Below are 22,716 nucleotides of genomic sequence, written 5' to 3'. Positions count from 1 at the left end.
GAGACAGGAAGGTGGCAGACCCTCCACCAGAAAAAAATAGGGTACCTTTAATTTTAAAAAAAACTAAAAAAAACCCCATTATGATTTTAAAAAACTTGTTAAATCAGTGTTTACAAAATTGCGCAGTACAAAAATACAAGTGGGACATTGTATTGTTGAAAATTCACATAGATGTCGATTTTGCAACAATATAATATAATAATTTATACGATCATAACAGACTATCCTGTTACACTGCCATGTCTAAAACACCATCTCTTCTAGGTGGTTGAGAAAAACGGCAGCGGATGGTGGTACATCCAGATCGATGACAAAGAAGGCTGGGCTCCGGCAACTTTCATCGACAAATACAAGAAAACCAGTAACGCGTTGCGGCCCAACTTCCTCGCGCCTTTGCCCAACGAAATGGAGCGTCTCACTATGGAAGACAACAACCACGTCAACTCCACAGCAGACGATACTTGGTCTAAACCGTTACCGGACGAACCTACGACCTCCGAGTCCTTCATCAGACCCAAACTGAGAGACTGGAAAACCAATAAGGCTTCCCCTGCTTTCAGTGGGCCATTACCACCAGCTCCTACAGCGCCCCCTAGCGAGGAGAAACCAGCACTGCCTCCTAGAAGAGAGTCCATTCACAAAAGCTTGGAGTTGGAGGTTGCGGAGAAGACCAAATCTGACCTTTCAAAACCGTTGCCACCGAAACCACCTGCACCTGGCGTCATCGTGCCACTAGTTGGCGCTAAACAGCCTCCATTCAAACCAGAAAAACCGGCAGAGGTGAAGAAGGAAGACAAAAGCAAAGCCCTTCATCTTCGGAACGAGATGGGGCTGGAATGTGGGCACAAGATTTCTGCTAAAGAAGTCAAGAAGTTTAATTTGAAACCAGTGCCGAAACAGCCTCCTAAACCTCGACAAGATTCCCAAGAGGAGAAGCAGGAAAGCGCTCCAACTCCTGCATTTATAAAGCCCAAACCGACGGTAAAACCTAAACCAGTCCCTGCGGCTAAACCGGAATTACCAGCAGAAGATAAGCTGGATATCACCAATCTACGAAGCAAGCTGAGACCCTCAAAAGCTGCGGACCATAGCTCCACGTCGGAAAGCAACGGCGTAGCTAAACCAAGTTCACCCACTAGCTCCTCTCCAGTTCACATCCCGAATTTGAATAACAAACCCAGCGAGGAACCGCCAAAATTCCCTCCAAAACACGTCAACGGTCACAGCCAGGATAGAACTTCCTCACCTCCTCCAAAACCAACAGTTCCTCCACATAAAGAACCGCCACAAAGACCTCCCGCCATGCAACCCAAAAGACCCCCTCCGCCGAAGAAAACCGACCCGGCAAGCCCCACCGAATCCAAACCCATGCCCATTTTCAAGGAAGACGGTCCCAAGGCTCCGCAACTGGGTCGACCACCTCCTCCGAAACCTAAAGGATTTATCCCAAGCAAGGACGAACCCAAAGCAAACAAAGTACCGATTCCTCCAAAGCCGCAAATCAAAAACGACAAACCGGGACCGCCTAGCAAACTGCCGCCATTGCTCAAGGAACCCAGTAAGGATGAACTGTATCTGGCCGTTGCGGACTTTGAAGGCGATGAGCAGACATCCGGGTTCAAAATAGGTACGGTTTTTGAGGTCCTGGAGAAGAATAGCAGCGGGTGGTGGTTTTGTAAAAATGTTGGAGAGGAGGTAGAGGGCTGGATCCCCTCGAATTACCTCAGCAAGAAACCTTAAGGTGTGGATGGTAGCAGGGAAGTCATTGCAATACGAAAAGTACAAAGTTGGAAATCAGCACGTTTTTCTTTTCCAGTTGTTCAGTTTAAAGTCGTAGATTCAGAAACGTTACAGGTTGTTGTAGGACTTGGGAAGCTAGACAAAATCATCAGAATTACTATTTCAGGGTAAAATGTTGACTTCTTTCTCTTCATCTAATTATTAAAGCATTTTCAGCGCCCACGAACCCGGGAGTAAGGCTGCTGCACTGTTAGCATGCTAGTTGTTGTTGTTGTTAGCATTACCGTGCCGACAAAACTCAATTTCGGTCTCTGAAAGTTATTAGAAAAGTGGGGAATAACTCTGGATCGCTAAAAAGTTTCATGTTTGTAAGACCGTAAAAATTAGGTTCAGTGCCTTTTAAGGGGATCAGAGTTTTTTGGCTCGTTGTAGCAGGAAGGGCATCTGGGTTAACAAACATAAACTCCCAAAATTCAGTGTAGAATGTAAATGCTAGTTAAAAAAACGGCATTTGACTACTTGTTCTGAACCGTTATATTTGTCAAACTGCTTAATCGACGAACTGAAGTAATGCATCCGTTAGCAAACTATTTATAGGTACAGTTATTTTATTTTGACAAGGATAATCTTAATCAGAATATAGCAATAACACTTTGCCTTGTCTAGTCTTATGTTTACTTATTTTAATGTATTTTATTTTATTTTTTTTAGGAAACTTGCTTTTATTGCAGTGATACTAGCAGCATGCCTTCTATTATACCGTGCCTCAATGTTATACGCAAAGTGCTTCAGTGCGTTCTGTCTTAGATGTCGTCTGTGTTGGCAGCCATTTTGTTTAGAGGAAATTATCGATGACAAGGGAAAGCTGTTCAAAGCAAGCAGATATCTTAAAAATAAAGACTCCAAAGTTCTGTAATATGCCATATTGTTATCATAGAACGCGGTTTTGTTATGGCGCTTCAGGGTTTGTAGGTGGAATGTATCTTTAAGGATCTTTAAAGTTGGTTAAGTTTGTCCTTGAAGTTGGTTCATTAATTGGTAATCTCCAAAGGGTGAACGGAGAGACAGCAAGGAATTCTGGGACTGTGCGTGAGGACGAAAAGTTTACTGGATCGTGTTGGGTTTTAATGTGTAAGGTTTTACAAACACCGTTAGTTCGTTGTAGACAATTGGGCCAGTGTATTTCTGAGTTGGTGGGTTCAGTTGTTTTAGTTACTTATTAAATCTACCATCTGCAAGTTTACTATATATTTTTTCACCAGTAGATGGCAGATGTGAGACCTGTTCCCTCGTCCCCTGGTCTTGCTTCAGGCTCAACTGCGGCCGCGTCCTAATTCACCAAATGTACCCTTCAATGTACCCTTCGATGTGCCGTTCAAAGTACCCACCTGACAAAGGGTACTCCTCTGTGTAGCCTTCGTGCCGAAATGGGACACGGCGCGTATTTCAACCTCTGTCTGTACGTTTGCGGAGAATTTGGCTCCGTTGAATAAGTGCCCATTCTCCCACCTCAGACAGGCAAATTCCGTCCTCTGCTTGTCGCTCCCTAAAGACAAAAGAATATTCTTAAATAAGGACGAATTTTAAACATTACGACAGCGACACTAATGTACAAGTGTCAGGGATAATTCCACTCCCCGTAAGGTCAGTTACACATCGATTAAACCCAAATGAAGTCGCCTCGTACAGATCTTCACCCACATTTTAACAGTTTCATGTCGCACTGTTGTAGGTGACGTAAACCAGTACTTACATTTGAACGTGTATTGCGTAGCGTACTCCATTTTCCTCTCTTTTGCTTAGGCGCGGTGCATGATGGGATATAGCAGTTCGCGAAGTGTGCTCGGATGCACGCTTCGGCTACGGTCGATCTCCACGGAAACGCTGAGCACATTTTCAGCCACATTCGTTAGGTGCGTGAAATAGGACAGGCCTTGTCGCGCCGGAAGTTATGTACGCCCTTAAATGCACCGTTCAAACTGCGCATTTAAGGACACTTCGGCGAATTGGGACACAGTCTGCGGTTTCTGGTCTTCTTCTATCAGGCCAATACAGACAGCGGTAACTTACAGACATCTAGTGGTGAGATGTGAGAATGCAAAAGGGACATGTCGGCCAATCTGATCACAAATGGTAACTTTAAAGTCGATATAAAGATACAAAAAATGCATTAATTGTGATAAAAATGTGTTTTTTGATTTCATTTCTCGAATTTCCGAAGAAGTCATGCTTGCTCTGACAGGAAGTTCATTGAGTTTTGGGCTTTTCATTGCGTTTGGGGTTTTTCAGAGTTGTCGTTTAACGTTAATCGACGCTGACGAGCTAAAACGACTTATTACAAAACAGTAGATTGCACACGTTCTTGCTAGTTCACTTTATACTAACTCAGAGCGATTACAGATACGAGATGCCTTCGCCAAGTAGACACGCTTCAATATATAACATGTTATTTTTGCCATTTATATTTTTATATTATTAACGTATCAGATTTGCACTTGTAGGAGGAAGGGGAAATGCCAAAGTGCATTTTAGTAGTTTGTTAGACAATGACTTTAATCGTATATATCGCCATTTTTGTATACCCTAAATCTAATAATGTTGAAATGTGTAATATTCAAACTTGAAAACATGTAAAGACAATGTAAAATATGTGTATTGTCATCATAAAAGCCCAACAATTGGAAAATGTGGCATGCCTCGCTAGACCGGGTATGACAGATTCACATTCATGTAACTGTGCAATGATCAGCAGTATTGTAAATGTATAAAACAGAAGAGTTGTGCTTGTATCTTGACATCTCTATGTAAAATATTGTTTGACATAGAAGCTTGACTGGTCTCAAGCTAAAAATATCATCCAAATATTTTTATTGTATTGTTTTTATTGTACAGTAACTAGAGTCGTTTCGATGAAGGGGAAAACTGCTGCAACAAAAGTGAATATCTGGGTTAAAATTACTTGAAATATGGATTTAAATATGGGATTTTCTTGTGAGATTGAATTGTTAAGGTCAAGGGTGTCAACGTTTTTCTCCGAGGGACGCGTACTGAAACATATTTGAAGCGGAGGGCGTTGTACCTTTAATAAAAACTTATTTTTAGGTCTGCGTCACAATGCAATGTGATGTTATTCAGGTTATAGAAGTAGAATCTCTTCAATTTCTAGTAAAAAATAGTTCCTGATCAATTGGGCCAGTTTAGGAGGAGGCATCAGGGCCGAAAAAAATTTGTCTGAGGGCCGCATTTAGCCCCGGGGCCGTAGTTTGGACAGTCCTGGCTTAGGTGAAGTAGATTATTCAGCTGGTTTAAAAAAAAAAAAAGATCTGACTGGTTACACATTAAGCTTAAAATAAGAAGTAAAATGATATATTTCAAGATATCAAGTACCTTTTCTGGTGGTATTGCTTCGTCTATAATGTTCCACAGTTGGGTATTAAACTTGTGTATCTCCATGGCAGCACCAGCCCAAGTTACAGGTCAGGTCTTCTGGCTCACCGTAAGAATGTATGGGTTTAAAGGTGTTTTCGAGCTGTAAAACACTTAAGGGCAAGATAAATACGTTTAATGCCATATCCTGGGACATTTCAAGCAAAGTAATAGCATCTCAAAAGGTCACATAATGCACATTTCATTAGTTCAAGTGATTCTAAAACTCTAATCTAGATATTCCTTTTTGCAGAGTTGGGTTTTTGGTTCATTTGTCCGTTCTGAATCCACTGCCAGTTTGTTAAAAAAATCCATGAAAATCAAAGCGCTACACAATCCGACAAGGCTGTGAGCTGAAACACTGATATTAACTTTAAATATTGTCAACGTGTTCTGCTCTTTGTCGCTTTACTAAACCTGACACTACACATGCAAAATAAAATAAAACAAAAAACATGATTTATCGAGTCTACGATGACTTTTATTTTTACCAAAGACTGTTTCAATGCAAGTTCACTGTCAGATGTTAAATTGTGCCAATGTTAAGTTTCAGTATTGTATTGTTTTAAAATGTGCTTTTGCTTTATACTTTTTCTTTGCATCTTCTTTTTTTTACTCGAGCCAATAAACATTGACATTTTTCCAACGTCTGCTTTTGTGTTTTCTTGATAATCTCTTGGGCTAAAAGAAATAAAATTATGCTCGACTATATAGAATTTATATAGCTGGAAACAATTGTAAATTATAAACAAAAAGCATCAACTCTGGTTCTGAGAACCATAGAAGTCAAGGTGAGTTGCGCCCTCTGGTGGTTCAGTAAATCAACTACACTGCACAGTAGCCTTCAGGGTTTCCTTTTAGGCCAGGATCCCTAAATTAACCGTGCAGCCGACTTCAGATCCCTATTGTAAATGAAGTTAACAATGGTAATAATTTCAACAGGTATAAAGTGTTAAGCTCTATGTGTTAAAATAAATAATATTGCAGAATTTATGATCATGGGCATAATTTCCATAAAATATGTTTTTCACTTGCAACTCCTAAACTCATTTTTACCTCCCTCACTTTGAGAACCAATGGCCTTTACAATAGACTTTTCCACTTACCCCTAATGCCCTAATGCCACTCCAACAAGTGTCAAACTCAAGGCCCGCGGGCCAAATGTGCCCCTCCACATCATTTTATGTGGCCCTCAACAGGGTAAATTAAAAGGTATGATGGTCTTAAAATGTCATTTTATCAGGAGATATGCAGTGAGACAGCCACGTTTTTACATCTAGGCAAAAGCATATGTAATATTTGTAACTTGAATAAGTAATAAATACAGAAACAGTTAATTAACATGTTAAAAAAGTAGATTTATTTTACATCTGGTCCTTTGAGGGCAGACATTTTGCTGTGGCCCTCGGTGAAAATGTGTCTGACACCCCTGAGTCTACAGCCTTTATAGCTCAATTTAAGACAGAGAAATAATTAACCCCAGACTTTGTGCATTTGTCACCAGCTTCTCATAAACTACCCTCACACATCTTGTTCCTCTTTTTGTAAATCTTGGTAAAACTTCATATATAAAACTGCCTTGCTTGTTACAAAGAAATTATTTTCAATACAAGTTTTTAAATTTCCAAATCCCTTTGCCCCTCTTGGCCACCAGGGGGCAGAGTTTACACCAGTACTGATAAACCACCCCAAGAATAACTCAACACACATCAATAAAATTAGAAAATCTGTATTTATTAAGACTTATTTACAACAGTGGTTCCTTCTCATGATTCTCATTCAACCCCGTCAAAAAAAAAACATCACGTCACAAACAGAGGAAGACAAGAAAAAACAGGAAGAGAGAGAAACTGTACCTTTGCTGACCAGTCCACGGCCGCTAAACACGTGTTCAAAAAGTAAAATAAAAAATCAACAATGACGACTTGGTAAATGACGCTGACTGATTAAATTAAATGTCGACTCTTAAGCAGAACTATCAGTGCAAAGAAAGGCACAGTTTAAGACAGAAACCTCTGAAAAAAAAACACATGGAATATTGCACTTTGGTTAACAGGCAGCGTATTTACCGCAAAAAACATTACAAACAACAATAATAATAACACAATTTAAAGGTGCACGCAGGAACTTTTCTGATGTAGAGTCCGCACCGGCTTGTCTCCATGAAGATGTTGCTGATTTGCTTAGAATGTTCTACACTATGGCATTAAAACATAAGCATTATTTTAAACATAAGTTAAATAATGGTGTAAAAATGTGGTGCCTCTTTTAACTCCATAATTTGTTACTTATCTGTCCTTTGAATTTACAGCAATTTAATGGTAAAATTATGGTATAAATTATACTCCTTCCTCAAATGTAGCCTGCCATTAATTTTTGGCTCCTGTTGGTAATAATGGCGCCCCCTTGTGTGTGTGTTTGGGGGTTTTTTCCCTTAAAATATGTATATGTGTATTTATGTGTAGATGCATGTACTCATATGTATGTATATCGTGTGTGTGTGTATATATTTTTTAAATTTTATTTTATTATCATATTTTTTTTCCTTCTTGTTCATTTCTATATTATTGTTGTTATGGTTGTTGTTATTGTTGTTGTTATTGTGGTTCTTGTTATTGTTAGTGTTGTTGCTGTTGTTATTGTTACTGTTGTTATTGTGGTGGTTGTTGTTGTTATTGTGGTTGTTGTTGTTATTGTTGTTGATGTGGTTGTTGTTATTGTTGTTACTGTTGTTTTTATTGTGGTTGTTATTGTTATTGTGGTTGTTATTGTGGTTGTTGTTACTGTTTTTATTGTGGTTGTTGTTATTGTTGTTATTGTGGGTGTTGTGGTTGTTATTGTGGTTGTTGTTACTGTTTTTATTGTGGTTGTTGTTATTGTTGTTATTGTGGGTGTTGTGGTTGTTATTGTGGTTGTTGTTACTGTTGTTATTGTGGTTGTTGTTATTGTGGTTGTTGTTGTTATTGTTGTTTTTATTGTGGTTGTTGTTGTTATTGTTGTTATTATTATCATTATTATATGTATGTATGTATGTATTTTTTATTGTGAAAACCATGAAAAAAAAGAAACATAACCAAGAAGACTCCAAGAAAACAAGCAAGTGTCCCCACCAGGGCAGATTACAGGTCAGATCTATGAAGAAGCGACTCTGCTCACCTTAAGAATTTATGTTTTTCCAAGGTATTTTTGCGAAATTAAATATATACGAGATAAATAGATGGGCGTGTCCCACCGGGAGAAAGACCCAGGACACGCTGGAGGGACCTGGGATCGCCTTGGGGAACCACCGGAGGAGCTGGAGGAGGTGTCTGGGGTGGGGGAAGGCCACTTAAACTGCTGCGCCCGCGACCCGGCACCAAATAAACGGAATAAAATGGATGGGATGGACGTTTATGCGATACTATACTACGGAATATCGCAGGTTAAGTAATAACACTTTCATAGAGACGAGTATTTGGCTTGACCTCCACCAGAAAAGTCCTGTAATGCACCTTTAAATCAGATTTGAAACCCCCATTCAAAACAACACGACAGTATATTCACTTTGGCTTGGTCAGTTCTCATCCAGTGTGACTGATCTACAGTAAAACACAAAATATAAAATTTAAAAAAAAGAAAAAAAGAAATAGCTTACGACGTCTTCCCTTAAAATGTAAATCATCAAAAAATCACCAACAACAGAATAACTTTGGATTCAGGACTCATCCCCCTTTCAAAATAAAACGTAGAACATATTTAAAAGAAATTTGTTAAAAGATTAAATTAATTTTTACAGTGATGCGGAGTTAAAATAAATAAAACAGGTTTGGCAGCTCATGCGATATAAACAAATAGGTCTATTTAAGGTTTAACGTAAGGCGACATCGTTAAGACCAATGCCAGTATTTAAATTTTCGACGTTTTATCGTATTTAATCGGAAGACTTCAGGTTTATTTACTTATAATAAAAGTGCACGCTACCATCTTTTAATAAAACTGTGCAAAACTTCCAACCGATTTGTATCCGAACGCACTGTTGTTCACTGTGTTGATCGCAGAAAACAGGCAAAAGACTTTAAAAAATACTGATATTAGTAAAAAGAAAAGTTAACTGAAGTGGCGAAAAGTAAATCAATAGTTAGGATTAGCAGTAGATTTTCAGTTTGCATTGCTTCATTGTTTCTACCAGTGGCCGTTTTGTGCAGCAGTGATTTTGGCGTTTGTTTTGACGGTGCGTTTTACATGGAGGAAGTGTCTTGATAAGGCACAAACTTGGAGAGTTTCGTCGGAGAGCTCGGGTTGGGAAAGTCTGTGGTGGCGCTCATCCGGAAAAACATGTCCTGCTCGTGTTTCTTCAGGGTCAGTTCGTCCTCCAGAGCCTAAGGGGGCGACATACACGTATTTAGAGGTTTTTAATGGTTATATAAAACAAAAAAATCAGTAATGCTACGCTTCTTGAGTTGGACTAGTGGTCACTTATTGGTACTACAGCAGGGGTGTCAAACTCATACAGGGCCAAACTTAAAAACTAAGAGAAATTCACGGGCGAAACTTCATATTTATTTATTTTTATTTATTTTTTTAACAAGCCAAAAAAATAAATAAATAAATAAAATTATAATTTCACTGACTGAAAATTCGACTGGACTATCAACTATTAACAGTAAAAAAAAAAAAGCATAAAAAAACATATTCAAGTGCAATCTGTCGCATTTGGATTTACTTTGTCTCCACTGCGCACCAGCGTACTAGCAAAGCATTCTGGGATTTGTAGTATTAGTGGTGCATGTGTTGTACACCAGCGGGCCAGCTCTAATGCACATTTGATATAATCTCACGGGCCAAATATAATTACGCCGCGGGCCGGATTTTGCCCCCGGGCCTGAGTTTGACATATGTGTACTACAGCAAAAAAAAATCCCTCCTGCACAGAAAGGATTTTTCTCAGAGCGCAATATAATCACAAACTGCTCGTGTTCGACTGTCAGTGCACCGATAGATTCTCAAACGTCAAATTTTGTGGGGATTTTTACCTTTTTTCAGATCATAAACTTTTGTTCAGCTCAAAATCTGTCTGTCGTCTTAAACGCTTTTTTAATCGTTAGCTTCGGCTACGCTCTACGTCCGCTCTGATGAGGTTAGCGCGGTCACATGATACAACGTGAACGAGCCGCAGGTTTTAAAACATGTTTCAGAAGCTCCTGGAAACATTATAACTGATCATTTGTAATTTATTTATTATTTATTGTCTCCTTCTTGGCCGCTCCGTTCGCTCTTGTATCGCAAAATGTCTACAAAACCCACGATTAACCACGATTGAGCACAGTACAAACTTCAACGAACGGCCATGTTTAGACCCCGGGGACTGGGGACCACATATTAATACGATGATGTTAGCGAGACTTCAACAATTAAATTAAAAACGATAAAAAAGTTGTATTTTGATAATCATAATCCGGACTAGACAGACTCTAAAACACAAACGGAAATCATCATTAAATCACTTTATTTCATCAGTAATAGGCTTAATTTGTAAGTATTAAAAGTTATGAATAAGGACACTGAAACTTGGAGTAGTTTAAGACCACGTAGTACACATGTGTCAAACTCGAGGCCCGGGGGTCAAATGCGGCCCGCCACGTCATTTTATGTGGCCCGCGAGAAGTTAAATTAAAAGGCATGACTGTCATTTTAAAATAAGCCTGTACTGCTTCAATGTGTGCACTGACAATAAACTAATGAGATTTTCCCTGCAACTGAAAGCAATGAAGTGAGAAATATTTGCAAAAAATCATCACAAAATGTTCATGAAGAGGAAAATTGTTGGCGTGGAAGGAAGAACGGTGAAGGTGAATACAAGTTTGTGCTTTGAGGAGAAAAACCTGTCTGTTTTTGGTGTTATGAGGCGGGGTCGGTACAGTCTACGTCGACATTCGGTAACATTAGTGACATTTATCCGGCCGTACAGTCACATCTGGCCCTTCAGAGCGGCCATTTTGCTGATGTGGCCCTCGGTGAAAATGAGTTTGACGCCCCTGACGTAGTACAAGAACTGTTTGTATTGCACATTGTATTAGGCCTATACTGTATTCAACTTGTTTTTTTCACTGTGGTATCAAAATTCACATCGAATCTCAAGTTTTTTCCTTAGAAACAAACTCAAAATGTGTCAAAATGTTCTTATGAAAGCGTATAACGTCAGAGGAGCGTACCTTCTTCCTGGGCTTGAGCAGGTCCCTCCAGTCCTTCAGCAGCTGGTTGTGTTGTTCATCCAAATGTTTCAGCCTCTGAGTCTCATTTTCAACCAACAGATGGCATTTCTCATTCTGTAATTTAAAGAAAAACACATTTATGTAGAGATAAACTAAGACAGGAAATACCTACACTCCTGTCAATGTTTGAGAAATAAAAGATCGTCTAAAGCAACTTCTGCCACTTTGGATCAGAACTGCACTTTGTAAATGAAAAAAACAGGATTAAAATTGCAATATTTCTGAGGCTCTAGTCAGTTTTAAATGAAAATAACTAATACCATATACACCCTGCACTGATAATTGGTTGTTATAGAAGAAAAAAAGTCTTGAAGATGCCACATTAACACACAAGTTTGACTAAATTATGCTCTAGTTTTTTATAAATCTATTTTAAAATTCGCAGTCAGACTCTGTGGTTAAAATAGCTGTAAAGTAGAAATAAAAGACTGAACTTGCCTAATGTCTCCGCTCGGGTCTAAAACTAAAACCTCTAGTGTAGCAGTAATTGTCTGAACATAAATGGTACTTCATATTTCTTTGTGTACTCTGGAGTATCCTGGAGTACCTGTAGTTGTTGTAGTTCTCGGATGTTGCTGTCACACTGTCCGATCATCTCTCTCATCTGAGTCTCGTGTTTCTGTTGTTGATGGAGACGCTCCGCCTTTTGTCTCTTCTCCTCCTGCTGAGAAAACTGCACGAAACAACAACGAGAGAGGAGTAAATATGTGTTTTTTATTCCACTATCATCTGATGTTCTGAAAAACAATCTTATATTTTACTAACGTCCTCTACTGAGTCTATTTACCTCCTCCTCCCTCACTCTCCCCTTTAGTCCTCCAGACCCCTCCCTCCTCCCTCACTCTCCCCTTTAGTCCTCCAGACCCCACCCTCCTCCTCCCTCACTCCTCCCTTTATTCCTCCCTCCTCCTAATGGTATAATCTTAATAAAATCTGAAGTTTTTTCAAATCCAAATAGAAACATGTATTTGTTCCTCTTAAATTATTTCAGACATGTTGAACACGTTTCAGTCACACATTTAAAATAACTCGACCCTTTCAGTCGCCTCGTTCATAACCGCGCTGTCCTTTTGGGAGTACCTGTTTAATCTTCTCGCGGTCCTCGGCGGGGGTGCTGTTGGACTGGATCCGGAGGCTCTTTTTGAACATGGTCATTCGAGTCTTGGCTTCGCTCCTCTGGATTTTGGGAAGTCGACTTTTCTCCTGTTGTTGTCGAGCTTTGAGGATCTCGACCATTCTCTGGTTGTAGCACTGCATCTGTTCTTGCTCCTGAAGTTACAAAGAGGATTTACTGTTGTTATAAATTACATTAAAAAAATAAAAAAATAAAAAAATAAATAAAATAAAAAATAAAATAAATAAATACATAAATAAAATAAAATAAAATAAAAAAATAAAAAATAAAAATAAAATAAATATAAAATAAAAATAATAAAATAAAATAAAATAAAACAAAACAAAACAAAATAAATACAATTGAATTCATCAGAAATGGATGGATGTATTCAAAATATCATCACATCACATCATATTAATACTGTACAATAATTTCATAAAATCATGTAAAGCGAGTAGTTTTGTGCTGGGACAAGGCTTGAGACGATAAACAATAATATCGTTTATTTTTATATTTGACAATAATCGTTCGTGGGACATTTTATATAATTGTGATAATTGCCGTTACATCACCAGAATGTGCACAAAAAAGCGACTTATCCACGGGGAAGTCGACAGGGGGGACAAAAGGGTCTGTTGTCCGGGGCCCCAGGGTCTTAGGGGGCCCAGAACTGGACCCTCTTCCTATTCATTTGTATTACGGGGGCCCATGTGAGGATTATTGCCCCTGGGCCTCAAAATTTCAGTCGACGGCCCTGCTCATCCATAATATTCTCTGTTAAAGTTATAATTATTCATATCCACAACAACTTTAATCACTTTTATCGTGATATAATCGTTAATCGCAGTTATTTTGACCATGATAATCGTCACAAAATTTCAATATCGTCAGATGTCTAGCTTGGGCTGACGACAACCAGCCACCAAAAGTCGATACCAGAAAAACACTGACTTCTTTTTTACCACAGAAGTACATTCTAAAGATACTCAGACGCACTGTACTGTACTGTAAGTGTACTTGATTACAGAGTGCCTTCGTGTGCAGTACCTTCTCGTGCTTCTTGAGGAGCTGGTGTCTCTGGAGGAAGTACTGGTCTTTGAGCTGCTGCTTCAGGAGCTGGTGTCTCTCATGGAGGTTCTTCTCCTCCATCTCCCATGTCGTCGCCTCACGCTCTGGAGATCACAAACATAATACAGTCAGAAAGGCTCAACATACTGTACGTACAATAACACTTCAAGGACACACATTCGAAATCAACCATGAAGAGCTTTTGACATCGTTATAATGGTACTTCCTGTATTGTCCTGCATTTAAAGGGACAATATTAGACTTTTCCTCATTTCCTGATCTATGTTCTAATGTTTCCTCGTCGCAAACAGACCTGGAGTTGTGTTTTTTTGTTTCATTCACACGTTTAACACACAAACCCTTCATATTTAGGCGGAGTTCTTCTTCTCTCACACTGAAAACACTCTGTTCCACCTTGTGATGTCATCGTGTGGTGATACACAAACTCCTCCGCTGTGTTTTTAAACTCCACACACCTTCGCTACAATAATCTGGATGATGATTTCAGAGCTGGAATTGCCGATCTTTACTGAACTAAAGGTAAAAATAGGAGCTGTTGACTTGAAAACTACCACTTAATGACATCACAGGGTGGAACAGAGCGTTTTCAGCTCGAGATACAGACGGAGTAATAAACCTAAACCTAATTTTGAGGAGGTAACATTATAACATGACAAAAACACCTCACAATAATCAAAGTTCCTGTACTTTGAGTCTTAATTTTTTTTTTAAATAATCGCAACTAAGTGGTACGTGTAGACAAAAATATCACATAGTCTCACTCCACACTCATAAATATAACACAAATGACTATAAACTGCTTGAAGTGGTCGGGCCCATTAGTCTATTTCAGTCCAACTTCTATTATTTAGCTGTTTAAGAATAATGCAGATAATACAACATCTATAAGAACGATCAATTTGTCTTACTGCTCTAAAAAATAAATAACGTATAAGTCACACCAACCAAAAAATGCAAAATAATGAAGGAAACGACATATATTTCACATACAAGTCGCACCCCCGGACAAACTATGCAAAAAAAAGTCCGTAAAATACATAAACATATCAAAGTTTTCACCTCGTATTAGCTCTTGCTTCTTGTTCAGACACTCCCGCTCCTTCTCCGCTATTTCCTTTTTATTGTTGTAAATGATCTTCTTTAGCGTCGTGTCCAAATATTCCCTCTGATCGGCCAGAAACTGATCCTCCTGTAGAACAAAAACGAGACGCTTAAACCCAGACGTGCACACAGAGAACGTAACGGCGTCCCGCAGTAAACCAGACCTCTTTAATCTTCATGTCCTGAAAACTCGCCATGAACTGCTTCATAGATTCTTTGCGTGAACGTCTGGGCAGTTTGTCAACGCTCTGTTTGACCTACAAAGACAGAAGCAAATGCAATATGTGGTTTTACTTTTTGTTAAAATGTTTTATACAAATACAGATTGCCATTTTCATTGTCTATTTTTCTTTTCCTTTTAAAGAATGATTTTATTGAGAAACAGTCACGTTGTTCCATCATTCAGCACAGGGGGGCGGTGTTGCCAAATATGCTCCAAAAAAAAAGATCTAAAACTTGAATTATTACAGAACAAAGCTGCACATCTAGTCCTGCACCTCCATGTACAGCATTAACAGCAGCGGTGGATGAAGTACTGCTTTGTTTCTTAAGTAAAAGTAACCCATCAGCACCCATCATCGTGGCACCTATTACTCACCTGTTTAATCTCTCACTACAATCCGGTGAGCTACCCCTGGAGTGGAAGTCAGCAGCCATCACTCCACTCTTCAAAGGGGGTAATAGTCTAGACCTTAACTGCTACAGGCCTATCTCCATCCTGCCTTGCCTTTCCAAAGTCATTGAAAAACTAATCAATCAACAGCTTACACAATATCTTGAAACCTGCAGTCTGGCTTTAGAACTGGCGTATGGGCGTATCTCTGCGACACTTAGGGTTTTAAATGACATCATAAGTGCCATAGATAAAAAAGAATATTGTTTGGCTGTCTTAGTGGACTTGGCTAAAGCCTTTGATTCAGTAGATCACAACATCCTACTCAGCAGACTTCAGCAGACAGGCTTCTCAGAGAAGTGCCTGGCATGGTTTAGGAGTTACATCTCGGGACGCACTCAGTTGGTACGAGCTGAGGGGCATCATTCTGACCCCCTAACCCTGACCACAGGGGTTCCACAAGGGTCCATACTAGGACCAACCCTTTTTAAAATCTACATTAATAACGTCGTTTCTGCTGCTGGCGCCTCCCACATACATTTATACGCTGACGACACCATTCTGTACACATCCAGCCCTTAACACAGCCCTCCGCTCTTTACAAAACAGTTTCACCAGTCTCCAACACGCCTTTTCCAACCTTCGTCTTCTTTTAAACACAACCAAAACGAAATATATGATTTTCAACCGAAATTTACCTCAGATTCCCTACCACGCCAACATCTCATCCCTAGACGCACACATCTACAACTAGTAAATTCTTACAAATACTTAGGTATATGGCTTGACAATACACTTTCTTTTGACATTCACATTAACACATTACTTTACAAAGTCAAATCAAGAATCAGCTTTCTATATCGCAATAAATCCTCATTCATCCATTCTGTCACTTCACTCCCGCAGATTAATAAATTGGTACAAATTCATCTATAAAACATGAATTGGTAAAACCCCTCACTATCTTCGCTCACTCATCAATATTTCTAATAACACACATGACCTACGTTCCAGTAACATTATCACCATGTTCACCCCACGAGTCCGTACGTCCTTTGGTCAATCATCATTTCAGTTCGCTGCAAACGACTGGAACAATCTACAAAAAACTCTAAAACTTAGTACTATGATACCAACAGCTTCATTCATCAACTCAATAAAATCTATAGTACGTGACCAATGTACTTGTTTTTAACTCTGTTTTTAAACTGCTCACCCATGTGTACATATGTAAATAGTGGAAAATAGTAACTGTCTTAGTGTCGTCGTTTTGTCTTGTCTTTGCCTTTATGGATGTTATTCTGTTGTATGTTGAAATTTCTGCTTCTTGGCCAGGTCGTCGTTGAAAATGAGAACTGGTTCTCAACTGACCTACCTGGTAAAATAAAGGTTAAATAAAAAATAAATAAATAAAAGTATCACATGGAAAACTCTACATAACCTCCTGAAACCGGGCGTCCACAAATGAGGACAACACATTTTGGGTTTTAGAAGAAGAAGAACAGCAACAAGAACAGCAACAATGCAAAAAAATGTTCAATTTAGAATCTTTTTAAGAGTTTAGAATGTGCAGAATTGTTTTATTTTTTGCATGTTTCTTCCTGCTCCTGTCTCTTCACATGAGACACATCGTTCCAAGAGGCACAATTGTTTCTTATTTTTGTTTTTACTCAGGACAAATGTTGTTGTTTCAGGCTTTTAATAAATAGTTTTTGCAAATCATTATTCAAAAGTTCTACAACAATGATTAAAACGTAGAACGAATGTCCTCAAATAACAAAGAGAAATGAATAAAGACATGAAAGAGCTTGAGTCTCAGGAGGATAAGTAAAAGTATATAAGTACACGTTTAAAAATGTACTTTAAGAGTAAAATTTACAGTATTTCACACAAGTGTTGATAATTTAGTAATATTGATTAAAAAATATACATATTTTGGTCAACGGTAACAATATAAATCATTTTCTGGGTTTTTGTTTTGTTTTTTGTTTTGTTTTTTTTGCTCAAAGCCGAAACTTAAGTGCAGTACTTTACTACGTGTACTTTGGTAACTTCCACCACTCATTTGTATGCAAGACACATTTATTCATAAAAAAAAATCATAAATTAAAAAAAATAATAATTTAAGCACACCACTCCCAATGAACTTTAAATTAGTACTTATTAATCCCACCCTCTTCCTCCTCAGAAAATACAACAAGCAAAGAGTCAAGAGTCGATCCAATACTGTAATATCGTAAAACGGTCAATAATGTCACACTTACTCGTTCGGTACAAAGTCTAAAGTTACAGACTGAAGTTGGCCGAACATTTCTACAGTTAAACTCCGTCTCTGTGATGTGGTTCAGATAGTTTAAGCTGGTGTGTACCTCTTTCTTCCTGAGCTTCATCTGGTCCTGGAACTTGTGCAGCGCCTTCTCCTGGTCGGCCTTGATGCGTCTGGTCTCGTCTTTGAGCTTCACCTGATGATCCGCCTCCATCTTCTCGATCGTCTGCTTCTGGTGTTTCTCGAGGTTCTCCAGCTCCACGTCGTAGTGCTTCTTCTTGGCCTGGAGAGAGGAAACGTTTTGTATTCATATTCCTTTCAGAAAAGACACTGTAAAAGTGCCGCATCTGCACGAGGTGGACTTTTTTTTAACAAAGAAGTAAAACAAGATGATACGGAGAAATGCAGGCAAAATGTAAATAATTTATCTGCTAAAGGAGAATGAAATTAGCACAAAAGACCAAGAAATAAGATAAAGTACTGAATTTAAAGCTACGATATGTAACTTTTCTGGTAGAACGCCGTCTGCTTGTCTAAATTTATACATTATTATTATTATTTGTAATGTCACACAGTCTGTTTTTTATTAAATTACAGATGTTTTATATAGTGAGTAGGGTCACCTCTCCACAGATCTGACCTATAACTTGGCCAGACGGAATAAACTGTTTGTCACCAAGGAGATAGATAAGTTTAATGCCATACTGGGTAACATTTTCAGGTGAAGGAGTAGGTTCATCTCTCCACAAGTTTGATCTATAACTTTGGCAAACAGTCGGTGGAATGAGCTGCTCGTTACCAAGGAGACAGAGACGTTTAATGCCATACTGGGTAATAACTCGGCCAGGCGGAATACACTGCTCGTTACCAAGGAGATAGATATGTTTAATGTCATACTAGGTAACATTTTCAGGCGAAGGAGCAGGTTCATCTCTCCACAAGTTTGATCTATAACTTGGCCAACAGTCGGTGGAACGAACTGCTCGTTACCATGGAGATAGAGAGGGTTATTGCCATACTGTGTGACATTTTAGGCAAAGGAGTACGGTCACCTCTCCGCAGACCTGACCCGTAACTCGGCCAGGTGGAACAAACCGCTAGTCAAGGAAATAGGTATGTTCAATGCCGTACTGTGTAACATTTTAGGCAAAGGAGTATAAGTTTGACCTATAACTTGATCAACAGTCGGTGGAATAAACTGCTCGTCGCCAAGGAGACAGATACGTTTAATGCCATACTGGGTAATATTTTAGGCAAAGGATTAGCACGTCCAAGGATACACGCAGGTAATAAGATTCTAAGTCATTTTATTTGACCAGTGAACACTTTTTTTCCTTCACATTAGAGAGTCGTTTGGTTTCGTTCTTTATATTCTGGTTAAAAATGTAAAGCCTGTCATAATATATTGGTTCTTGACACTTACGTTCATCTCCTGGTCAAACTTCCTCTGCATCTGCTCCCTCTGAGACTCTAGTTTGGCGTTGAGTCCGGCCTGAGCGCGATGTTCCTCCTTCTGCAGCAGACGCAGCTCACGCAGCTCCTGACGCCTGCACAACGGCACGGATTTAAGGGAAGAAAATGAGCTACAATGTGCAGTTTGTGATTTCTATGTGTTTATTTGAAAGCTTCATTTGCAAAAAACAGAGAATTGTGTCTTTTTGAACACAGTTGTCCCTCACTATAACGCGGTTCACCTTTCGCGGTGTGAAAACAGGGATTTATCTTTGGTTTCGTTCTGTAATACTACACTTGTTTTAAAAAATCTACGAAGGTTTGAACTTTGAGAGAGTTTAAACGAGAGAGAAATGTGAGAAAATGTTAACGCCTGTGTGAGAAAAGTGTATAAAGTGTGTGGTGAGGGGTTTTACAGCTGCAAAAGAGAATAACTGTAAAAAAAATAAGACTGATACTGTGCGGATTTCGCCTGTCGCCACGATAAACGAGGGACCACTGCACATACGGTTCCTCTAAACTAACTAGTGGATTAGATCAAGAAGGAACCTTTAAATAGTTTTATATCACCAAAAAAAGATGATCAAAAACTCTTTACAAAAGGTTTTCTAACATTATGTTTTTTGCCAATAATATTTGAGATATTGGAAAGAAATATTTGAGATATTAGAGAGAAAATTGCATTCATGGTGTAGTTACAGCCATAACCACTAGATGGCGTAGGAACAGTATTTTGAAAAGGGCACTTCATATGAAAAGTAAAGACTGTTCTGTTTATCTGTGTATGTGACTGAAAGGGGTTTATTCTGCACTTTTCGACTTTAATGTTAATTTTATGATGATTATTTGTGATTATTTATGTATAAAACACTTTGAATTACCTTGTGTACGAATTGTGCCGTACAAATAAACTTGTCTTGCCTAAAAAAGTCAAGTAAAATATCATCATTTTAAATATTATTAGCTTTTTTCCATTTTCCGTAAATAAGAAAAGTTCACTGCTGCCCAATAATTCAAAGGGAAACCAGTTCCCCGTAATATAAACATAAGAAGTGTATTTTTGTCGCTCGTGTCTGGTCAGAATCTACGACAAAGAGCCAAACCACAACAGTGACGTATTTGGCCTGTTGTCGTTTTGACTGGCGCTCGTACCTCAGAAACCTCATCTCCTCGTCCTTCTTCTCGTCATCGCGGATGATTTTGGATGTGGTCACGCTGACCTCAACCCCGTCAATCACAAACTTCCTGGTTCTCTTCAAGGTTTTACTCGAGAAGTCCTGAAACACAGAGACGAGGCAAATGTTTTCAGTGCACAGGTCAAATATTCAGGCTGATATGGACAATCACATTTAAATATACGTTTGATGGATCGTGGATGTTTTTCTTTTTTATTTATTTTTATTTTTTTATTTGTGTGTAAAGGGACAGCACATATTAATTAACATTTTTATTTTTATTTTTTCTCTTTGTATATGTATGGTCACTATGTTGGTCTGTCTTGCATTACATAAATAGCTATTCACAATTGTATAGAGAATATATATATAGATGGGGGAAAAAAATATATATATATAATAAATAAATTAATAAAAAAATAATAATAATAATAATAGTAGTAAAAATAAAATAAAATAAAAACAAAAAAATATATAAAATTAAATGAAATTAAAATAAAAAAATACAATTAAATTAAATATAAAAAATAAAAAAAATAATTTAATTAAATAAAAATAGAAATAAAAATAAATTAAATTATAATAAAATACATTCAAATTAAATTAAATATGAATGAATTAGGTGCTGTGATCGGTGAATTAATTAACATTTCAAACGTGGCTAATTTCCCTCTTCAGTCTCCCAGCATGTTGAGGGTAAAACAATCTACAAACAGCACCAGTCGCACAAAAGTAAATACAACACACCAGCGCACACACTATGCAAACAACACACTCTCTGTACACACAGTCACAGAATTAATTATACAGTTTATCTGAAGTTAGTTAAAAGTTAAACCAAAAACCTCTCGATACAAAAATGTAATTTAGTGAAACATGGAGACATATTTGACCCTGGAACAAACACTGGTTTAAAGGTTTTGAAAATTCAGGCCAGGGCTGAATTTTGTTCAACAGAAACAACTGAATAGATGTTTTTTCCAGCTGTTTTTATTTTTCATATTTCTCTTTGCTGAAAAATAAACTCCTCAGTGTTTTCAGCGGGTCTCAGACGATTAGAAAAATACTTTTACTTTTCAGTTTTGTATAAAATGTAGTGGAGACGAGTACGTGGGGTTGAAAGAGACTATGAGGAAAAACTAAAACGATAATACATATTCCATTGATTTGCAGTTTGAATATTGTACTTTTGAATGTGATTTGTTAAGATATTTTATTTTAAATACCAGTACGAGGAATAAAGAGGCAGAGGACGACATTATATCGTGCGTTGACAGTGATATTCATGTTCTCGTCCGTCTGGTTTTACCATGTTACGTAACAGACGGTGAATCCTTTTCCTGTTCCTCCATCACCGACACAAAAAAGCCACAACATTTACATCTAACCTCATCTAATATTAGGATCCTGGAATGTGTAATATGCAAAACAACTGGACAAACATGTACTCATTTCTGCAGAAGTTAAATGAGATTATAAACTGCATTTATACTGTCGCGATCAATGAGTTTAGAGGCACAAAAACGCTCGATTAAACTGGAAAATTCAAAATCTTTTCCAATATTGAGGACGAAAGCTTTATGCCAGTGTAAATCTTCTACTTTTTACTGGTTTTGTTCATTAATGTAAAGCAAAATAACGTGTTGTATTGATGCCAAGTTGCTATAAATGAAAACGTTTAGTGGTTGCAGATATAAAAGTATTGGCATAAATGCACAATAATTGTTTTTTTTGCATCCTGACCATGAAAATCTGACATTATTTTGTTATAAACCACACAGCCAATATTAAAATTTGGCATATTTTCGAAACGAGACTCACAATTTTATCAATAATTGAACTTTGAGAGTGTTTATACAAGTGAGAAATGTGAGAAAAAGTGAGAAAAGTGTATAAAGTGTGTGGTGAGGGGTTTTACAGCTGCAAAACATATAGAATAATTGTAAAAAATAAAGCTGGTACTTCACGGATTTCACCTATTGCGGGTTATTTTTAGAACGTGACCCCCGCAAACTAAGTTCTAAAGTGTTTTTCTGCTATTTACTCATGTTTTTTAACAATATTGTACATTTAGAACAGGTTTTTTTTGGTTTAAATCAGTTCTTTTGCTTTTGTTTCAGTGGTAAAACTGTTTAAATATCATCGTTCGTCGTCTATATTTACTTCAGCGATATATCAAACTTGTAAATGTGTGATCGTGACAGGCCTGTGCGGCGTAACTGCTCAAAGTCTCATAAGTACAGGTCTCTCGAGTATTGTAACCCTTGAACACACTCGCATTTCCTGTGTGGGTTGTGCAACAGTGCGGTGTCTTGTTTGAAACAGATTTTATTCACTCTGCACATTTGAAAGAAATGAAGAAATGCTGAGAAAAAGTTAAGTCAGTTCTAAGGTTTTGTAGATATTTTGTGGTTTGTTTTGGTTCCTATATATAAGTCTATACTGCGGCTTAAGAATAACAGCACGTGTAACATTTTTGAACATAT

General features: G+C 38.0%; 2 protein-coding genes across 2 annotated transcripts in view; one reads left to right on the top strand and one right to left on the bottom strand.

The window, feature by feature from the left end:
- The window catches only part of sh3pxd2b (SH3 and PX domains 2B), an 83,818-nt gene extending 78,035 nt beyond the window's left edge, over positions 1-5,783 (top strand). The window contains exon 14 of the mRNA XM_055226395.1: positions 265-5,783. Coding sequence (XP_055082370.1) covers positions 265-1,740 — 1,476 coding nt within the window. The 3' untranslated portion in view covers positions 1,741-5,783. The remainder of the gene's footprint in view (positions 1-264) is intronic.
- A 2,208-nt stretch (positions 5,784-7,991) lies between these two features.
- Positions 7,992-22,716, bottom strand: part of stk10 (serine/threonine kinase 10) — a 103,490-nt gene continuing 88,765 nt past the window's right edge. The window contains exons 11-20 of the mRNA XM_033978186.2: positions 20,208-20,332; positions 19,027-19,150; positions 17,707-17,886; positions 14,889-14,981; positions 14,683-14,812; positions 13,582-13,706; positions 12,498-12,686; positions 11,965-12,090; positions 11,358-11,471; positions 7,992-9,524 (exon numbers count right to left, since the gene is read on the bottom strand). Of these exons, the coding sequence (XP_033834077.1) occupies positions 9,384-9,524; positions 11,358-11,471; positions 11,965-12,090; positions 12,498-12,686; positions 13,582-13,706; positions 14,683-14,812; positions 14,889-14,981; positions 17,707-17,886; positions 19,027-19,150; positions 20,208-20,332 (1,347 nt within the window). The 3' untranslated portion in view covers positions 7,992-9,383. The remainder of the gene's footprint in view (positions 9,525-11,357; positions 11,472-11,964; positions 12,091-12,497; positions 12,687-13,581; positions 13,707-14,682; positions 14,813-14,888; positions 14,982-17,706; positions 17,887-19,026; positions 19,151-20,207; positions 20,333-22,716) is intronic.

The sequence above is a fragment of the Periophthalmus magnuspinnatus genome, chromosome 14 (genome assembly GCF_009829125.3).
Source record: "Periophthalmus magnuspinnatus isolate fPerMag1 chromosome 14, fPerMag1.2.pri, whole genome shotgun sequence".
In the NCBI taxonomy this organism is placed as follows: Eukaryota; Metazoa; Chordata; class Actinopteri; order Gobiiformes; family Gobiidae; genus Periophthalmus; species Periophthalmus magnuspinnatus.
The sequence above is the reverse complement of the archived record's forward strand: the minus strand, read 5'-3'. Positions and strand labels throughout refer to the sequence as shown.